Source organism: Cajanus cajan, chromosome 2 (assembly GCF_000230855.2).
Source record: "Cajanus cajan strain Asha chromosome 2, NIPB_CcT2T_4, whole genome shotgun sequence".
In the NCBI taxonomy this organism is placed as follows: Eukaryota; Viridiplantae; Streptophyta; class Magnoliopsida; order Fabales; family Fabaceae; genus Cajanus; species Cajanus cajan.
Window position 1 is genome coordinate 75,939,288 of NC_138518.1, and position 21,144 is coordinate 75,960,431.

General features: G+C 33.5%; 1 protein-coding gene and 1 non-coding gene across 4 annotated transcripts; both read left to right on the forward strand.

The window, feature by feature from the left end:
- Positions 1 to 7,918, forward strand: LOC109805571 (protein SPA1-RELATED 2). Of its 3 annotated transcripts, none has more exons than XM_020367707.3 (8): positions 3 to 285; positions 407 to 1,817; positions 3,038 to 3,168; positions 4,621 to 5,458; positions 6,246 to 6,392; positions 6,623 to 6,940; positions 7,217 to 7,276; positions 7,458 to 7,918. In XM_020367707.3, the coding sequence occupies exons 2-8, from the start codon at positions 525 to 527 to the stop codon at positions 7,647 to 7,649; spliced, it is 2,979 nt and encodes a 992-aa protein (XP_020223296.1). In that variant the 5' UTR covers positions 3 to 285; positions 407 to 524; the 3' UTR covers positions 7,650 to 7,918. The 3 variants fall into 3 exon arrangements, with proteins under 3 accessions (XP_029128670.1, XP_020223296.1, XP_020223295.1); XM_020367706.3 differs by having other exon boundaries at positions 4 to 285; positions 3,011 to 3,168; XM_029272837.2 differs by lacking the exons at positions 7,217 to 7,276; positions 7,458 to 7,918 and adding an exon at positions 7,039 to 7,209 and having other exon boundaries at positions 1 to 285; positions 3,011 to 3,168.
- Positions 7,919 to 14,027: 6,109 nt separating this feature from the next.
- Positions 14,028 to 15,514, forward strand: LOC109805552 (uncharacterized). Its single transcript, XR_014431807.1, has 2 exons — positions 14,028 to 14,896; positions 15,100 to 15,514. It is a non-coding gene; the product is annotated as an uncharacterized LOC109805552 (transcript).
- Positions 15,515 to 21,144: the final 5,630 nt, after the last annotated feature.

Here is a 21,144-nt window from a genome sequence, read left to right on the forward strand (position 1 = left end):
AAAATACAAGTTATGAAAGGTCCTATTATCCATTGTGTTTTGCGGTGGAAGAAAGAAAAACTCACTCATAAATCATAATAAAACCCTTTTCACCGTTTCTTCATCTCTCTACTTTCACAACCTCCCGTTTCATAATTGGAATGAAAAGTAAAAAATAAAAAATCACTTTCACTTCTCTTCCGTTTCACCCTCTTTTTTTTTTATGCAAAATGGCCTAATTCCCTCTTATCTGTTATCCTACAATACACTTTTCAGTATCTGCTTCCATTCCATTTCTTCCTTCAGGTCAGTGAATTATTGTGATTTTGTGTTTCATTAATGTTTATGCGTCTTGTGTATGTTGTATATTTCTCATATAACGGTGTGTCTTCAATTGCTAATTGTTTAAGTACTTATCCTAACATAGGGTTGTCAGAACTTGGAATTGCTCTGCGACAAACTTGCTATATCATGTGGGTAGTTTATGAGCGCATGTTTGTGCCAGAGGATATGTAATGTAACGATAAGTTTTAAGTTTTAACAACATGGATAAAGAATTGGAGGTTGGTGGATGTGTGCAACATCAAAGCAAAGATGATGGACATTCACTAAACCCTCAATTCCCCAAAACATTAAAACCCCAAGAATATAGTGACCTTCCACTAGGTAAGAATGTGCTTGAAGCCATCAGCCATGTTGCCGTGCGGGAGCATCTGCATCCAAGTCTCTTTTCGGATGATGCTGGTGGCATGGTTGAAGAATTAAAGGTGAAAAGTTACAACGGTACTAACCTGGTTATTGGTACTTCCAACAATCCAGAGCTTTTGCATAATAGTCAGAGTCGATGGCGGCATAATTATCAGCTGGTTGGTGATTCAGGCATGGGAAGTGATTGCATAATAGCCAGAAATAGTCTTCAAGCTACATCTAGTGCTTGGGGGGATATATTGGCTAGAAGATCAGTCAATGATGATCAGGGTGATGTCATGCAGCACTTGTCCAGTGATGTGCATAAAGCTGCACTTAAAGAGGATGAAGGTGATGCTCGTGAAGGAATACAAACAAAAATTACAGATAAACCAGGATTTGCAGAGTACCTTATTAGAAGTACATCGAAGGGAAAGGGTATTGTATGTAAAGGTCCATCTTCTAATGCATTATTGGGCTATGGTTCAAAGACTGCAAAGTCTCCTCATAATGCTACAGTGCCAGGATCCGGTGAGTCTGACTGTGATGGTGTGACTTTGAGAGAATGGTTGAAATCTAGGCACCACAAAGGGAGCAAAACGGAGCATTTAAGCATATTCAGAAAAATTGTGGATTTGGTGGATGGTTTTCACTCCCAGGGAATTGCAATGCACAATCTTTACCCTTCTTATATTAAATTGTCACCATCAAACCAGGTTATGTACCTTGGGTTGCCTGATCAGAATCAGACCTTATATAGTGTTGTAAATTCTGAAGTTCTTCAGCTAGAGAATTCTTTTAATAGAAAAAGGCTGTCAGAGAAGGTAATTTCTCCTCCTAAGTTGCGGTCAAAGAAACATAAATTCAATGAAAATGTTAGAGTTTCTGGTGATTGGAGTCAATGCCCTCCAAGGACCGACTTGTATCTTCAAATTGCCAATGATATTAAAATCAATGCAGTGGGATCACAAGATATCCAATATTCTGAACATAATATTTGGAGATTGTCTCGCATCCCTCACATATCTAATGCAGGTCAATTGCAATTGACTTCTTTAAATGAAAGATTGGAAGATAAATGGTATGCAAGTCCTGAGGGTGGTTGCGCAACATCATCAAATATCTACTGTCTCGGAGTCCTTTTCTTTGAGGTGCGTAGCCTAGTTGATGGATACCCTCTTTTTTACATTTATTCGATGTTCATTTCCTCTGTTTCATCGTTGAGTTCTCAAAATTGATGTGTTTCTAAATAATATGAAGTACACATGTAAGAAACATGCTTCTGTCTGTTTTTTTTAAGGTGGGTGGAGGGGGTATGTCTCCCCTTCTTCTGAGAGTTAGCTTACAAACATCCTTGCAATGGGACACTGACCCAGTGTCACTCTACCCTTTCTCTATAAAATTTATGAGATGTTTCTGGAACTAAAGTTTGATGAATCTTTTGATCTGATTCTAACTTGAAATAACTTATTGAAGAGTTTACTTATGCTTGTTCAGTGTCAACTGTTGATATATTTTTTTTTAAATCATTAAAATTAAGTAAATAATGAGACAATCGACCGGCAATTTACTGTTTGTTTGGCTGATTTCAAATTCTGTCTTTTATAATTTACTTTTTGTTTGCTCTTGAACCAACTCTAATGTATATTGCTATATAGTCTTTATTTTGAAACATTTATATCCCTGATTTATACTGTCCATTTCTCAGTCATACATTAATCTTGTCCTCTCATTTGTATCAGCTATTTTATAATGTTTTGGTATGATTTGAACTGGATGCTGAATCTTTAACAAGCTAGATAGAGAAAAGGATGCTACTTCCTCTTTTAGAAGAAGTTTACATTGTTTTTTTTGTTGTTGATTATAATTATTTCCTTAATTTTAGTCCTGATTATTAGCCTATTTTTGTAATCATTTCCTTATGTTTAGTTTTCTTAGCTACCGTTATTAGTACAATGATTTTAATTTAACCCAATTTTGTTTGGATCAACTAGTGTTTTTTTTCCCTTTTTGATCTAGGATTTATATATAAAAATGTACCTGTGAATATCAGTGGAAAATATTCATTCCATTCAACTTCTGTGATCTGTTTTATCATTTGTAAAATGGCACCCCATGTAAATTAAAAAACAGAGCTCTTTAATACTGGAAACCTTCTTTTGGTCAAGTAAAATCGAATACTTGTTATAACAAATTTAATCCATTAATTGTTTTGACAGACCTTTGAATGATCTGATATTCTTTTATTAAATACTATTTCTTAGTCAATTTTTACTGAAACAGTACAGTAGGATAAGTTTACATAAACTTTAGGACTGATTATATTTTAGGTCAATTATTTCAGTTACTTAATCATTTTGAATCAGAAAAGGCACATATTGCTGCAATGTCTGATCTTCGCTGTAGGATCCTTCCTTCAGTTTTCCTATCAGAGTATCCTACAGAAGCCGGATTTTGCCTTTGGATGTTGCATCCTGAACCATCATCACGTCCAACAATAAGGTAACACTGAAATCTTGTGTATCAAAGTCATTAGATTTTCTTTAATTAAATTATAAGTAAAAATGATTTGACAAACATTTGCTATAGAAATCTCATGTTTATTTGATAAATGTTATAAAAATGTTTAAACATCACGGCATGCTCTCTGGGGTGCCCAGAAAGCTGTGTATTTGTACTTTGAGTTCTACTCTGCGAATATATATTTTTGGTAAGGAACTTATCTTACCATTAACCATGCCAATATATTTCACATCTGAGTCTGTATTATGATCATCATTGGATTCATCAATCATCTCTTGTATTTATGAGAAAAAACGCTCCCATTATATTTTAATTTTTGTAGATACAGTTTCCGTTGTGGTCCCATCCTACTAATAACTAAAAAAGGTTTCATACTTTGTCCATCCCAGTAAAATTTTGCCATAAGTAAAAATAAAAATTGATCTACAGCTTGTTTGTTTTAACTACTCTCCAGTGCCATTGAGAGTTTGAAGGAAAGAATATACTACCTATTGGTAAATGCATTTCAGAAAGAATGTCACATGAATCCCAACCACGCAATTGTATAGATCACCAAATCAAATTGTTTATGGAGTATCTATCGCAATCAGCTTGCGAATCAATTTCAGTACCATATTTTTACTTACTAGAAAGGGTGGCTGTAGCTCCGATGTGCAACTGGTTGGGGTGGTGTTAAATTCCATTAAGAGCATCACACAACATGGTTCAACTCCATATTGGTTGGAAACTGATGGCTGACAATGTTGTGGAGCTCTTGCTACGTGTCCTCTCCTATTTCCTACTTCCCATCCATAATTTGATCATATCCAGACAAAAGTTAAAAGACTTATTAACCACCTAATGCATGCATGAACATGCAAAATGAAAGATGGGAAGAAACGCTCTATTAATCAAGTATAGGAAAAATACAGTCCCATTTTAACTAGATTTTTAAAGTGCGTACAGAAGATGTGTTTTCTTTTTTCCTTTTTGTTATTATTTATAAAAAAAATAGACATCTGGCAAGTTATTGTAGATGTAGTTGAAATTTTTATTCTTGGACATGTCAGACTCAAACTCCTTTGTTAGATATCACTGACTACTATATAATGGTGTGTTTTCATTATGGTCTGTACTAAAGCACATCACTAGAAATCAAGCAAATCCCAAACTTACGGTAATGGCTATCCTACAGATATTGACATGTTTACATATGTAAAATATGCTATTTAATCGGATAATAGGGGGGAGAGAGAATAGGGAGGACTAAGGGAAATTGAGCACTAAAGGAGGTTCACCTTGGGCTCAGATCTTTCTGAGAGGACTTCTTTCTGTTGTTGTTCTAAATCAATTTATTAGTCTTGTAAGGAGGTTCGATTTTCTTGTCATTTCAAGTTCTATATCTACCACAGACTATGATTTCCTAAAGTTATAACTCATTTTGCCTAACAGGGAGATCCTACAATCTGAAGTGATTAATGGAATGCAGGAGGTGTACAGTAAGGAATTATCATCAAGTCTTAACCAAGATGATGCAGAATCAGAATTGCTATTGGATTTCCTCATCTCCCTAAAAGAGAAGCAGCACATGGAAGCCAACAAATTGGCAGAAAAAATCAGATGCTTGGAATCAGATATAGAAGAGGTGGAGAGGAGACATGACTTGAGAAAATCCTTGCTTCCCTCAAGCTTGCAGAACAACTCCTTTTGTCAAATAGAGAGTGCGTCTCTTCGCAAAGAACCTTCAAGTTCCGAAACATTACCACCAGTACGTACAATTTCTAATGCAAATGAGCAGAGATTGATGAAAAATAGGTGCCTACTAGAAAATGCATACTTTTCCATGAGATCCAAAATTAAACTTCCTGAAACAGACACTGCAATGCACCTAGATAAAGATATACTGAAAAATCGTGACAACTGGTGCGTAGCTCAAAAAGACATGGAACAACATAAGACGACAGATACTTTAGGAGCTTTCTTTGACAGTTTGTGCAAGTATGCACGTTATAGCAAGTTTAAATTGCGGGGCACACTAAGAAATGCTGGTTTTAACAATCCTGCAAATGTAATCTGCTCTATGAGTTTTGATAGGGATGAAGACTATTTTGCTGCTGCTGGGATATCAAGGAAAATAAACATTTTTTATTTCAATGCACTTTTCAATGACTCTGTCAATATCCATTATCCTGTAGTTGAGATGTCAAACAGATCAAGGCTCAGTAGTGTTTGCTGGAATAACTACATCCAGAACTATCTTGCCTCCACAGACTATGATGGTGTAGTCAAGGTTTGTATGGCTTGCATATTAGATACCATTTGAATTTTTGCGTTTATCATTGGCATACATTCTTTTCTGTTTCCATCAGTTACATTTTGGCATATGCAGTTCTGAACCAAAATGTAATGGTTTATCTTCTAGAGTATACTTGAATTTTCACTTGTATGTTTGTGATAAAACTGTTTGAGGATGAGTTTGTTATACTTGTACCTTTAAATGGGGGACAAAGCATTGTGGATGAAATTCATGTGAAAAATTGTACCGAAAATTCATTATTTCATTTTTCATTCCCATTTTTCCAGAATATGTCAAACTAACCCTAAAGGGATGAGTGGGGAACAAAACGCTAATTGTAAGTTCCTTCCCTTAGCTTCACTAATTGGTTTCCATGATCCTCTATGTTGCTTGCAAGATTACTTTTCAATCTGAAGTTTTTAAGGATTATCATGTCCAATGGTTGGCTTTATTTCAGTTCAAGGATGGATTGCGTTTTACCTTCTTTAAGTTTAATATAGTTCCTCAGGAAGCCGACAAAGTAGTACTCTGTACTGAACATGAGTATGTTATGATACACTGGTAGAGTTTGTCTGATAAACTAGATGCTCTTATTGGTCTAGTTCACTAACTGAAATGCATCATGTATACTCACCTATGACTTCCTCCCCCACCAGAAAACTAAAAGTAAAAAGTTGGTATTTTTTTCTTTTAATATGAAAAATACAACCATTTCTTGATGATTGATATGCTCTCATTTCTAGCATTACTAAGTGCATTGCCTAAATGGATGCATTTTCAGCTATGGGATGCCAATACAAGCCAAGGGTTTTCTAGATTCACCGAACATGAAAAGAGGGCCTGGTCTGTTGATTTCTCTCTGGTATGCCCTACTAAATTTGCCAGCGGGAGTGATGATTGTTCTGTGAAGCTGTGGAGTATCAATGAGGTAAGCTGAAGCTCTTTAGCATTCATACACAGGTCATAGGGACACCAGCTTAAGCTGTGAGTGCAGAATTTACTCGACTGATAACAGTAATTAGAGGAACTGGGGTTACCATTGATTGTTGCTTTCTCTCAAGTTGGTCTGGCATTTATGAATCTGAACTTAGCTAAAGCTACAGCAAAAAGTTTCTTCCCTATGATCTATAGCTAATAAAATGTAAAATTGTTTTGCAGAAGAACAGTTTAGGCACAATCAGGAACGTTGCTAATGTCTGTAGCGTCCAGTTCTCTACTCATTCCTCTCATTTGCTGGCCTTTGGATCTGCGGATTACTCTGCTTATTGCTATGATCTTCGCAATCTTAGAAGCCCTTGGTGTGTGTTGACTGGCCATCGTAAAGCTGTAAGCTATGTCAAATTCTTGGACTCTGAAACACTTGTTTCAGCATCAACGGATAATACATTGAAGATCTGGAATCTCAATAAAACCTCTCCTGAGGGTCCATCTACTAGTGCCTGCAGCTTAACCCTGTCAGGCCATACTAATGAGAAGGTTTGGTTTTAAGTTTTGTAGCACTTACTGTAAATTATGTCCATGACATCTTTAAGGATCTGTTTCTGACATCCTTCCAACATTTGTTTTAAAAATAGAAAAGAAAATAAATTCGCTCTTTTTGGGTGTTGGATGGAGCATTCTGATGGTCTGAGTAGTGAAGACAAATTTACAAAATCCAAATTTACCTTCCATAATATTAACTACTTCGGTGAGCTACTCCCGAGGCTGTACATCAGAAAGACCGACTTAAGTTCCACCTTTTTGCTTTTGCAGAATTTTGTGGGTTTATCAGTTGCTGATGGATATATAGCATGTGGTTCAGAAACAAATGAGGTATATGTTACTTTCATTATAACATTTGTTAGACAGGCTTTAAGTTAACTAATACAAAAATGTATTCAATTAGTGTTTTATCCATTTAACTATTCACAAACCTCTGAAATCAGAGTTACACATCCTATTACGTGACTTGTATAAGCCCAAATTTTGCGATGATACCTATATGATCTTGCAGGTTTATGCCTACTATAAATCTCTTCCCATGCCAGTGACTTCTCACAAGTTTGGCACCATTGATCCTATTTCTGGTAAAGAGACAGATGATGACAATGGTCAGTTTGTTTCAAGTGTGTGCTGGAGAGGGAAATCGGACATGGTTGTTGCAGCCAATTCAAGTGGATGTATAAAAGTTCTACAGATGGTTTGAGCGAAAGCTTGCCCTTGATAACTGCCCCGTTAAAGTTTGTACAGCCATACAGTTTTACCCGTTTCACTCAAGCTAATCTCATCAATTTTCTTCTAGTGTATCTAAAATTCTTTTGACGGCATAATTTGATGAAGGGATCGGTTTCAAGCATAATTGAATGGAGAAATAATCACAATGTTAATCCAGACATTCTGATATGGAGTTTGTATAAAAGACTTGTTATACATTAGTCTCGAGGATCAATATGAAAACAAGTAGCAGATTCATTACGTGAAAGATTAACACTTCAAAATTATACTCTATATATATGTACGTAGTGTAAATTTTATGTTTGAGCTAGCAAAATTTGCAGCTTCAATAACGCCTTCAAAGGAAAGCATCTTGAAAATTTCTTTTGTATTTTCGCCGATAGTGCGTGTGTATTTAAAATTAGCATTTCCGTGTCTGAGATGTTATAATTTTTTGTTGTCCTTAATATAACAAGGACGTCTGGCTGCTGTAATTTTGCGCAAGAATTTTGTCAAGTTTTGAGGCTAGTGCCTCACATTAATGTATTTAAAGTAAAATTAAAAAAATGTTGGGTTTCATTAATGTAAAAGACATTAGAGTGAAAGTAAAGCGATGGATTTATATTATAATACTAATGAAGATCCCTTCCCTAAGTGGACGTATAAAATATAAATGCTATGACTTGAATTTCAATTGGTAACAAGGTATTTTTCGTGTTGTGGTATTGTTTTATGGAGTTTAATGGATACGGCATGTTAGTATAAAAATATATATTGTAAATCAATTAGAAAACAATTTTAACGTGATTTTATAGTGATTATTATAATAATAAAAAATTAACAAACTTATTACATATATGATAATTTGGTAATGAAAAAAATGTAAGGAAAAAAAAAACTTTTTGTTAAGTATTTATTTATACAATGTTTGTTTAAAGATGTTATTGATACATTATTGCAATGTGATGTATTCAGACATTGTTTTATAACAAACCCTTATTTTTTTATTAACTAAATCGTTTAAAAAGTAAATACCAATGATCAAAATAATATTTTTAATAAGCTATAATTACTATCTAAATAAGTAACCCATGGGTGTATTTTAGCAAGCTAGACAAATGTTAAAGATTTTGTGTATCTACTTTACTTTTAGGTAACAAGTAGATGGTTGTCGTTGTATGATATTGATGGTCATGGTCATGAACATGTTTAACTATTGTATTTATGTAATTATTTATTCTTAAAAGTTAACCTAACAATGTAGCGAAGAGACGTAATTAGAAATAAGTGAGATATAAATAAATATGTTAGGGGTGTATAGAGACGGGTAACATAAACATAGGAACAAAAACATATGGGCGAGGAAGGAGCGGAATGGCGCCAAAAGAAGAGTGTTATTGGGAATGAAAAAGCGAAAGGGCAAATTGCGAAGAGTCACATGGGTTAGGGTTTCCGAAACATGCGCCCCACAACACAAGGGAATGGCTTTTTCCTCTTTTGTCGCATGCCTTCAACTGACAACTGTAATCTAACCACTTTTTAAACGCCATCCACCCTCTTCCTCTCACCCAAAAACTTTCTTTTTTTCTCTCTCTTGTGCGTTTCAAGTTCCAGAGAGAGAGAAAGAGAAATGCAGGGTCCCAAATATTCCTTCGGATTCGGAGTTGTGGCCATGCTTGCCACTCTCATTCTCGCACTTTTCTTAATGCCCGCCGCTGTTCATGCTCAAATTCAAGCTCCTGCACCTGCCCCTACCAGCGATGGTATTATTATTATTATTATTTTCAACTCTTCTTCTATCTTTTTTCACCAGATCTAATATCATATCCCAATGCCACATCCAATCTTATTAATAATATACATACTATGTACTTCCAAATCCCAATTCCCTTCTTTTCTATATTAATTATCTTTTAAAAAAACGTTTTAAAACTGCAAAGGTTAGGTTTTGATCTTACATTTTTTCTAATTTCTGATGAATTGTCATACCTAAAGTTATTAACTAATGATTCTGCATTATTTATTTTTTATTTATTTTTTTTGTGTTGTGTGTTGTAATCCAGGGCCATCTCTTGATCAAGGGATAGCTTATGTGTTGATGCTGCTGGCTCTTGTACTCACATATATCATCCACACGGCCGAAATCCCCTCCAGCTCCTGAGTTTGTTATCGTGAACAAGTTCGCACATTGAGCAAAAAGGGGGAAATGTAATATGAAATTGATGTTAGAATAGTGGGTGTTGTGTTTATTATTCCAGTTAAGAAAAGTGGTACGTGACAGTGGCTACTGGTTCTGGTGGTGCTTGAAACCAGGTTACAGGCTTTGTCAATGTTTTCCTCTTAGTAATATAATGATTATCTTGCTTTTGGCGTAATGACCACATAGCTGAATAATAATAATAATAATAATAATAATAATAATAATAATAATAATGTCTCGGTTCTGTTATAATAATTGTTTAAGATTATTTTATATAAAAGAATCATAATAAAATTTTCTATTTTCTATAGAATTTTTTTAATGTTTTCTACTATATCTTTTTTTTTTTTTACTTCATAATAAATGCATATTAGTTGGGATATATAAATTAATTAGATGTCAAGTAAAATGTAAAGATATAATTGATAATATAACAATTAATTTTGAAAATAACAAATAAACAAAAATAAAATTTTACTAAAAATATGACAAATAAAAAAAAACGAATGGAGTAATAAATCTAACCAAGCGTAAAAAGGGAGACATGTTTTTGTTGAGAAGCATGTAATTGTTTCCAATGCAGGGTTATTTTTACAGCTCTAAAATTCTGAAAAATATCGACTACAATCAATTAGCCATCAGGAAAATGGCATATCATCAAGCAAGGATGAAATATTCGTCTTCTCGCATAATGAACAAGGTTATAAAGCCAGAAATCCATCCATCCATTAGAATGCCATAAATTGTATTCGTAGTTATCTAGAAAGGTATACATTGTAACAAGTCATACATTCAATTCCATCTTGCAACGCGGTTCAGTGTTTATGCTGAACAGGGTAAAGTGGAAGTCTTCGGCTATATTAACCTCAGGCCACAATTATGATTAAGGCGGAAAAACTAGCATAACATCCGATGATGAGAGATGCAAGCCATTGATCTCACCTCCCATTCAACTTTACACTTGAAACAATTTTTTTTGTCAAAATCAAAGTTATTGTGGATATTTGAAATTAAACAGCTTCTGTTACATGAAGATATGGTAATTGGTAATTAAGCCTTCTTGTCAATGGATTTAGTTTCCTGTTTTTCCTGTCCAGCTAGGGAAAACTTCTTCACTTTCTGTTGAGGCAGAAAACACAAACCACTCAAAAAACAGAAGAAAACACATCTATGTTTAAACAACTGCATGCATAAACTCAAACATGTCTGGCAAACAAGTTGGAATAGGAAGGCAAAGGCCATAAACAATCAACTCTGAAGCGCATAATTATGTACTGTCCAGAGAGGACAACACCACCAAATATGCATTCCGATTTAAGTGTTTCAAATCATGTTTGGTATGCAGATCAAGTGCAACTCCAATAAAATAAGCCATATATGAACTACTTTCACATTTTGTTTTTGTGGCCATCTCTCTTATAAAAGGAATTTGATTCTTCTAATATGAGCAAGGGAAAAGTATGATAACAAAAAAAATAGTTGATATTCCAACACATCAATGACTTGTTATGCATGTGCAAATTATATTGACTGTGGATTTTCTTATCATCTACTCAAATTACTTTATCATCTAAAATAAGTTGCTTAGTTTATATAAGTAGCTTACTTTACCTATAAAATAAGTTCCTCTAAAATACGGGATACTAATCAAAGCATGATCGAATAAATCGTCAAATAGGCCATCAAGTATTATTCTCTCTCCTAAATAGTCCTTAAAGAAATGAAATTGATAAGTAGCTCCTAAAGTATTGAAAATCCATCAATTTAGTGACATTGATATGTTTTGCCAACATCAAAGGACTAGTTTGAAGGATCTTTCAATACTTAAAGGATTATAAAGCATTATTTCTAACATTTTAGGAACCACTAATATAATTTTATTACTTTAAGAACTACTTAGGAGAGAGGGTAATACTTGAGGGACCGAATTGATGGTTTATTCAAGGGTGATTCATACTTACTTTACCATCTAACATATGCTTTGCCTAGAGGAGTCATATCTAATCAAAGGGTGGGCTCTTGAGGTCATCTAAAGCCAAGCCGGTACTTGATTAAACTTCCATTGCTAAAACAAAAAATCTCCAAATTGTACAATTGACTTCCTTCATCAACACCGATGAAACATTCTTTTAGGTCAGTCGAACAAATTTAAAAGTTTTATGTAACCCATCGGGCATCGGGCATCGGGCATCGGCATAAAGAGAAGGGATATAAAACAATGATTAAAAGAAATTGGATTCCTCTTAACGCAGTTATTTGAGAAGGAATGAAAAGTGTACCTTGGCGAGGACGCAGTCGCGCAAGGAATGCAAGAGGCGAAGGCATTTGTCTTCATCGAACGGAGATTGTGTGACGCAATTGAGAAGAGCGAGAGATTCTTCAGCACACACCGGTTTCGCTCCACTTTCTCCCATCTTCGCTTCGCTAATTTAGGGTTTTACGGACAAACCTTGATTTTCTTAAGCCCAATTCCTGTTTCCGAAGGCGCCAATTGGTTTTTCGCTAAACCACGCCTATTTAATATTTTATTACTCCTCTCTGCTCTCCGCTATTCATTTTTTATTTTTATTTTTATTTTCAAAAGTTTATGTATAAAATAATTAACACCCAAAATAAAATAATAAATGAGTCGTTTTTATTCTATAAACCATAGTTTTAAAAATCGGGCCGATCATCGAACCGGTTAAGGTACTGAGTTAGTGGATCAAAGGTTGAATCGGTGGGTCACTAGTTGAACCGCATGACTCGATTTTTATTAAAAAATATTTATATTAAATATATTTTATACTTATAAATTTTAATAAATCAATATCTTATTTTAAATTTCAATTTTTCTATCTTATTTAAAATTATTTTTATTTTTATTTTGTAAAAAATACATAAAAAAATTACATGTTAAACGGTATATTAATACAAATTAAAAATATAAATAATATGTACATATATAATATGCTTGCAATTAATATCATAAAATAATATATGTAATATTTACATAGATATTGCATTATTAAATATATAATTTAAAATTAATAATATACTATAAAAGTTATTTAAGTTGTATATATTGCAAACAAATATATTAGAACAAGTAGTCATTGTTATATTTAATAAGACTCCTTGCTTTTTCATTAAGAGATTCAATTTTCATTATTATTTTTTTGATTTATGGTCCCTTAAAAAAAATTTAAAAAAAATAAGAAAAAAAAAGTGGTTGAACCGGTTTGACCCACCGGTTCACCGGTTGAACCGGAAAATTGACCTGTTCAATCCGGTTTGAAACGGGTCGACTGCATAATCGATCCAACTTCAGATTCGAACCGGCTGGACCACCGGTTCCCGGTCCAACCGGTCCGACCGGCCGGGTCGGTCCGGGTTTTAAAATACTGCTATAAACAACTTTTAAAAATTGGATTTGAAGTAGAAATAAAAGTAAGCTAGTATTTTAGTTATATGTATATATATAATATGAAAAATATACATAATATTTATAAAATAAATGTGCAAAAGAAATAAGTCAATTCAATTTATTACAAATTTGATCTAAACTAGAAAAAATTTAGCTCATTTCATTATAGGAAAAAATTAACTCAATTTATTTATAACTTGACTTATCACAAGTTAATTTATGATATGTCAGATGAATTTATTTAATTAATTTTTTTTCTTAAATATTAGTGTGATTATATATTTGTATTATTGATTGAATTTGACATATATTAATTATGATTATAAGTTTTTGTGTCAATTTCATATTCTATGTTACTAAGATATTTTGAAGGGAGTTAGAATACACAAAATTTTAGGTTTGAATTATAGTGCTGTCATTTTAATTATGATGGATTAAAAAAAATGTTATTGTGATATTATAAGTTAGTTACAATTGATGTCTATTTTTCTTTTCAATTTTTATATCTTGTAATAAACATATATAATTATAGGGTATAGAAATAATAGAAGTGTTTTTTTTAATCAAGTTTAATAAAATTTTTTTATATTTTTTATTTTATTATTTTAAATAAATTTATCATTCAATTTTTTATAACTTCACTTAAAAGTGAGTTAGATTAACTCATTGTTTGAACAACTCATGATGAGTCGAATCATAACTCATCTAGATAAAATTATTGTAAATAATTAAACAAACTATTTATATTAACATCCAAAAAATTATTAGGGTCAACCTAATAGTTAAGATTGTTGGTATTATACATTGTTTAAATCTCAATTCAACCATAATGTTGATGTAATAAAAGGCTAAAATACCAATAAATAAATAAATATAAAATTTTATTAGGCATCTTAGAAACTATATTTTTTTAATTTCTCAATTTTAAGATTAATATTTTTTTATTCATGGAAATTATAAAAATAGCACAAACATAAACTCATATACATATTATCCAAACTTTGAACATTAATTAAATCAACTCTAGTGATTCATTTCGATAGATAGCATGACCGTGTCTTTTAAATCAATGAAAAAAAAGTGTTTACTCGATTTCTATATAACAAAAGCCTAAAAAATGTCACTCTGATATGAGGTGTCATTTTGGTTGTTTAGTACTTTGGAGTAACAGAAAAGACTCCCAACCTTTGATTCTATATAACATGTATCATTCTCATCTGACAACTAGAACCTGAGCCATTCTTATTTGTAATCAATAATTTGACTTGGTCAAGAAAAACGAGTTTCCTAATTAATAAGCGCACAAGCGGGAGGAGAAATGCCAATTTTAGTGAGCACTAGTAATAGAATATCTTCAATTCAATTTCAATCCCACTTTAGAGTTCAATGAGATATTATCACAAATAAACAAACAAAGGCAACACTGACACAGTGACACAAATTGAGAAACAAATGGCCGTGAAAATGCACCTTAGTTTCTTCATCTTCGCCACGATTGGCAGCATGCAATTGGTATCTGTGAGTTCCACAACTCATATTGTGGGAGACAATTTGGGTTGGAATGTGCCCAACAGCCCAACGTTCTACAAGGAATGGGCCCAAAACAGAACCTTCGTTGTTGGTGACGTTCTTCGTATGTGACATATATAATTTTCATAACTTGTTTTTCTTCAATTTCAATACATATGTTAATACTTAATATTATTCACATTGATTCAGGCACAATAGTTTAACTAAATATATATATTGGGCTCTCATATTATATTTGTAACACACCTAAAACAATTAGCACAGGAACAAGTCATTAATTTGTTGCTTGGTGTACATGGTTTGCAGTTTTCCAGTACAACCCGGGACTGAACACGGTGATTCTTGTAGAAAAAAGCGATTACGACAGTTGCACAACCAAAAAAATCCTCCACACGTATTTCAGAGGGAACTCGAGTGTTACTTTGGATAGGGTTGGGGACTATTATTTCTTCTCTTCCGTTGGAATGCATTGCGAGTTTGGCCAAAAGCTCCATGTTGATGTTGTTGCTCCATCAACCATATCCTCTCATTAATTTCATCTCTTCATTTCCTCCAACTTTAACTGCACCCTACAATAATAGTCTTCACCTCTTGTATTTATAGGATTGTGGCCACAAATTAATGTTTCCATTTGTTTATGTTCTGTATATTTGCTACAATGCTTTTTCACCATTTTCGTTGCACTTATTTAAAAATATACATGTTATAACTTGTTAATTAATTTGTTTATGGTGTTATGTTTTAATCATACTTATGTACTATTTGATGTGTGCAAAGAATTAGCATAAATATGCGTATGTCTAATTTGATCGCATACGAAAATAGTAAGTGTTGATAAAGAAATATGTTTGATTTCACATTAGTTTTAGTTAGATGTGCATTAATAAAAAAGCAACAATTAATTGATTTTACATTAATTTTAATGCAATTCTTACTTAAAAGTGGATTATATAGAAACTAAACATGCAAAAAGTATTTGATGTGATATTATCATTTTATTACTTATATATTAATGATATCACATTACACACTTTATCAATATTTACTATTATTTTTCTTATTTATATTTTCTTATCACATCATGTTACTTATATTTATTCTTTTTATTTAAATAGTACTTAAGTTCGACCCTTAACGAAAAAATATTAATTATACTTATATTGCAAACTTATATCTCTTTCTCTTTTTAGATTTGACTAAATACCAATCTTTTTCCTAAAATAAATAATAAAAAAATAATAATCAGTGAATATCTCTCCGGTTTAATTTAAACACTTTAATAATAACTATCATATTTTTTCTATATCACTTATTATTGAAAAAAATTTGTCTTATATCGATTAAAGATTAAGCAATAAATAGTATATAAGTGAAAAACAATTCTCACCTTACAAGCTAGTTTTATAGAATTGAGTTAAGTTTAAATCTACTATTCTAAAATTTATTATATTTATTTATTTTTCTCATTCTCTCACCAGGTGTCATTGAGTACGTAAAGGTATCCACTAATTTTTTCTCCAATAAAAATGTAAAATTAAATTAATTCAAAATGACCCAATAGTAATGATTTGTTTATAATTTCACAACAGTTAAATCAGTCAGCCCATGAACTCGCTAATTGTATTTGCTTACTCTAGAACTCTCTGAATCAGCTAACAAAACATTTGGGCCTCCTCTTTATCACTTTAGTAATGGGCCTAACTACATTAGTTTAAAACTAAACAGTTGAAATAATCATTACTTAATTATAAATAGTGACTTACTAATTAGTGTGGATAACTATTACAAAATTTTGAAGGCCACACACCAAGCTGCCACGCAGGTTCTAGCCATGCAAAAATAATAAACTAAGTAAATGTAAATAAACTATAGATAAATGGTAAAATGGTTAACTATGGTTAGTTAATTAGTTTACTTTAATATTTTCAAACTTCTTCTATTCCTCAAAATGCAGTCCGGGTTTGGTCACCACTTTTGCAGCATCTCACGGTCCAAACATTTCAAATCAAGATCAAGCTTTGATCATCCTTCTAGTAAATTTTTTTCTTTCCAAATATTGGTCATCGATTCTAGCAGAGTCGGAGCTTAATGGAGACTGAGAATAGTCCCAATTTTTTTTAATATAAAGAAATATATTAAAAGTTATTATATTTTTAGATGGTATTAATAATCTTTTATAATATTCTTTAAAAATATTAATATTACATTTATAGTTCTTGGTTTCAATGATATCAGTTTTATAGCTGATTTAAAAACACTTTTTTATGCATTCGTGTTTAATATAAAAATACATTTAATATTTTTTTACGAATTTACATATGAATTTTCGATTTTTTGTATACAATGTTAATAACAAATAAGGATATAAAAATTAATATTATTAAGTAGTTAAAATCAGTCATAAAAAATAATATAATAAAAATTGTTACATATAACTCACATATTATAACTTTAGCTATTATCACCCCTCCATATTTTTTTTTCAAGATTGGCGAGCGAATGTATTGAAGCCCAATTCCTTCCCCTCATGGCTGGGACATGATGAAAGATCAAGTTCACATTCAGTTTTTTTTAATTATCTTTTTCTTTTTTTGGTTTCGATACTACTAACCCATGAATTTATTTTTTTTCTTTGATTAGTAACCCATGAAAAGTTAATTCCGTATAAACACGTGTATACTTACCAGTTTAACGAACAATGTAGTTGAACTGTACAACGCTACAACTACAGTGTACCTTCATTTTCATTGTTAGAACATTTTTACCCGGGACTTGTTTAAAAGTTCCTAAATAGCCATGTACCTGTTAGGCATACTCGAAAATCATGTGACTCGAAAAGATTGATAGCGCTGCCTGAGAAGTAAAATCAACACATGATGAAATTATGGGACTCGAAAAAACAAGTGTTGCTCGAAAATAGTTGAAAAGTTGAGACTGTCAGAACATGGAGGTTAAGCCAAAACGGTTACTAAAAAATCAATCGAGAAAACAAGGAACGTGGGAAGAGCGGTTAAAGGAAGTTGAGTCAAGACCACGTAGCAAATATAGTGGATAGCGGTTATGAGTCAAAAGCGTACATGTACAGAATTAACCGCCCTTGATTGCTCTATAAATACAAGGAGTACGGACCTTTACTGGGGTCGAAAAACTCATACTAGAATTGGACTCTGAAGCACTCTCTGCCTACACACACACATGGCTTTCGTGCACAAGATCGTTTTTGGGTATGACTGACTCTCGGCCACTTTTTTTCTCTTTTTTAGGAGTAGAAGTAGAATAGTCTTCTTGTTCTTTGTTTAATTACGTAGTGTATTCATGTACTGGGATCAATATGTTCGCATGTGTAACGTAATTTGATCATTGTACGAAATGAACTATGATTTGCATTGCTAACATATATATTGTTCACTCTGTTCATATTATTATTTGCTTGCATGAGCATCGCTTGTTAGTAGTAATAGAAGAATATTTCGAAACAAGTAGTTGCTAAGACTTTTTCATCCTACTCTCCATTCTCGGTAACATGATAACGCACAGTAAGACACCTAAATTGAAATACGTTCGTATGCTAGTCTAAATAAAAAGAACCCAGGATTTGATGGTTAATTCCACCGTAAACAAATTGGCACGCCCGGTGGGACCCGTTTAATTTAGAACATAATTGGACTAGTTTTAGGTGTGTGAATTGCATGAGATTAAGGAGTGGAAGAACTATGTCTACGTCTGATAACATGAACGTAAACCATAATAATGTAGATGTAGAACAGCCTAACTCCAATCCTGATAATGCTACCAATGTGACCAGGGGGGCAAGATCTCCTCCTGTGTTGCTTGAAAACCATGCTAGGCATAATAATACCACTCAAGAGTTGGTAAATGTTACTAGAGAGTACCCTTGGGGTATGCCAACTAATTGGCGAAATACCCAGCCTGCGTATGTCGAAATGTCAATGCCTTTTATAGGGCCAAATTCACAAATGAATATATCCCCACAGGGATATAATCCTGGGCCAAGTGGACTGGGTTTTGTTATGCAAGACCCGTATCAACATGTAGGAACAAGTCAGGAGGGTTCATTAATTCGACAAGGTAGTTACATGCCCACGGGTATTAGTAATCAAGCAATGATGGCCCTTCGACAACAAATGGACCATAGTAATCATGACATGGTCAATTTGTTGTCTACTCAGATGCACAACATCATGACACCCCTTTACGAGCTAATAAACAAAATAGGAGATAAGTTGGGTAATGGGACTCCTTCGAGAGCAATGAGTGTGAATCTGAACGATACAGAAAACCCTGGGGGGCATGGAAATTTGCAAAACATAGTTCGACCTAACACGAACCCTAATGATAATTTAGATCAAATGGTAGAAAGGATATTGAATAGACATGGATTTGATGTAGGTCGGAATGAATGCCCATACTTTGTGTCAGCCTTTCCAGATTATATTACACAAGTAGAATTACCCCGTGGAATGAAAGTCCCAAAATTCTCGAAATTTGCAGGAGATATAACTGAGTCAACAGTTGAACACATAGCTAGGTATGGGGTCGAATGTGGGGATTTGGCTAATAATGAATACTTGAAAATGAAATATTTCCCAAGTTCGTTGACTAAACATGCTTTTACCTGGTTTACTACCCTGCCTCCTAATTCGATACATACTTGGGTACAGCTAGAAGGTAGCTTTCATGAGCATTTCTTTCGAGAGGAAACAAAGGTTAGTATAGTCGATCTAATGAATATCAAAAGGCAAAGTAATGAAACATTAGATGACTATTTAAATAGGTTTAGGCAATTAAAATCTCGATGCTATACTAATATTCCAGAACATGAATTGGTTAGAATCGCCGCCACAGGTTTAGACTTCTCAATACGCAAAAAATTAGTAAATGAACAATTGAGGGACATGGCTCAACTTGCTGAGAAAGTGAGGAGGATTGAACAAATTAAATTAGAAAAGGAAAAGTTGATGAAATTCGACAAGTTCGTTCGAAAAGAAAAGATAGCGTATTTAGAAAGTTCTGAGTTAAATGAGGATTCTAATTATGAAGTTGTAAGTGAAGATTTCGAGATTAATTTGGCAGAATTGCGCCCTGGACCTACGTACCAATGTCAAATGCTAAAACCAGGAGGTAATATAGAAGGGAATTCGACTAAAAAATATAGTTTTGACGTTAGTAAGGCAGAAAAGATATTCGATACTTTGTTAAAAGATAAACAGATTATACTCCCAGAGAATCATAAAATTCCACCTTTCGAGCAAAGAAAAGGAAAGAAATTCTGCAAGTATCATAATATGTATGGACATTGGACTAACAGTTGTGTGCGTTTCAGGGATTTCATCGAGAAGGCGATTACTGATGGTCGCCTGGCTTTTGAAGAGAAGGAAATGAAAGTGGATGTTGACCCATTTGCTGCCCATACTGGCTATGTTGAACCAGTTTCGATGTCCATCAACATGGTGGAAGTCGCTGCTGAGGACGATGATAGCATTGAGCCCATTTCTGATGAGAAGCTCGAAGAGTTAATGGAGGATTTTGCTAAAGAGCAAGAACCCATATACCCAAAGGAAGGAGATAGTCTGGTGGAATTTTTATCGAAGAAAAAAGAAGCTGATAAAGAGGTCATGTTGTGTCCTCGATGCAGTGCTGTCTTCGACAGAGCAGCGGCTAAGGCTTTCGAGGAGTCTAAAATAATGAAGAATTACAAAGCTGAGAAGCTGCGTGAAAAAATGAAGCCCAATGCTAGGTTGAATGCTGGTCTGACTATGAGGCAAGTTCATATGCCTCAATATAATGCCCCGGTTGGGAAGATGGAGATGTATAACTCGTCTAGGTTCGGCAATACTTTTGTGCCGAACGCGAATGTGCCTGTCGGGACATGGAACGCACCACCTAGGTCTATGATGGGTCGAGGTAAACAAGTAATGACTAGCATGGGAAACCCGGGACAAAGAAATGCAGGAAAATTTTCGAACTTGACTACAGGGAATGTTGGAATTCCAGCTGGGGGATATGGACGTGGATTTCGACAGCCATTTAACAACTTAACCAAAACCCAATGGAGGAGGCAGCAAAGGATGCGTAAAGCAACCTTTGAAGGTAGGGGAGGAAATCGTTTTTCGATCCCAGTTCCTCAAAAAGGGGAATCTTCTGGCAAGTTCATCGAAGACGATGAAGACATGATAACAAACTGCTTCGAGAGCGGTTTCGAGGATTCTTTGGAAGATATTTGCGGGGTAGTTTCCATTTTACCTTCGGAGTATGCTGGTGCTATGGAATCCGTGAATGAACAAGAGGATATCATCAGGGAAGACGTTTTCGAGGACCCCAATTATGAGT

Bases quoted from the DNA above. Each gene is read 5' to 3' on its own strand.
- LOC109805571 (XM_020367706.3), top strand. From the start codon at position 525: ATGGATAAAGAATTGGAGGTTGGTGGATGTGTGCAACATCAAAGCAAA. The intron at 1,818-3,010 runs GTGCGTAGCCTA...CAATTATTTCAG, and splicing joins TCGGAGTCCTTTTCTTTGAG to TTACTTAATCATTTTGAATC. The intron at 3,169-4,620 runs GTAACACTGAAA...TTTGCCTAACAG, and splicing joins TCATCACGTCCAACAATAAG to GGAGATCCTACAATCTGAAG.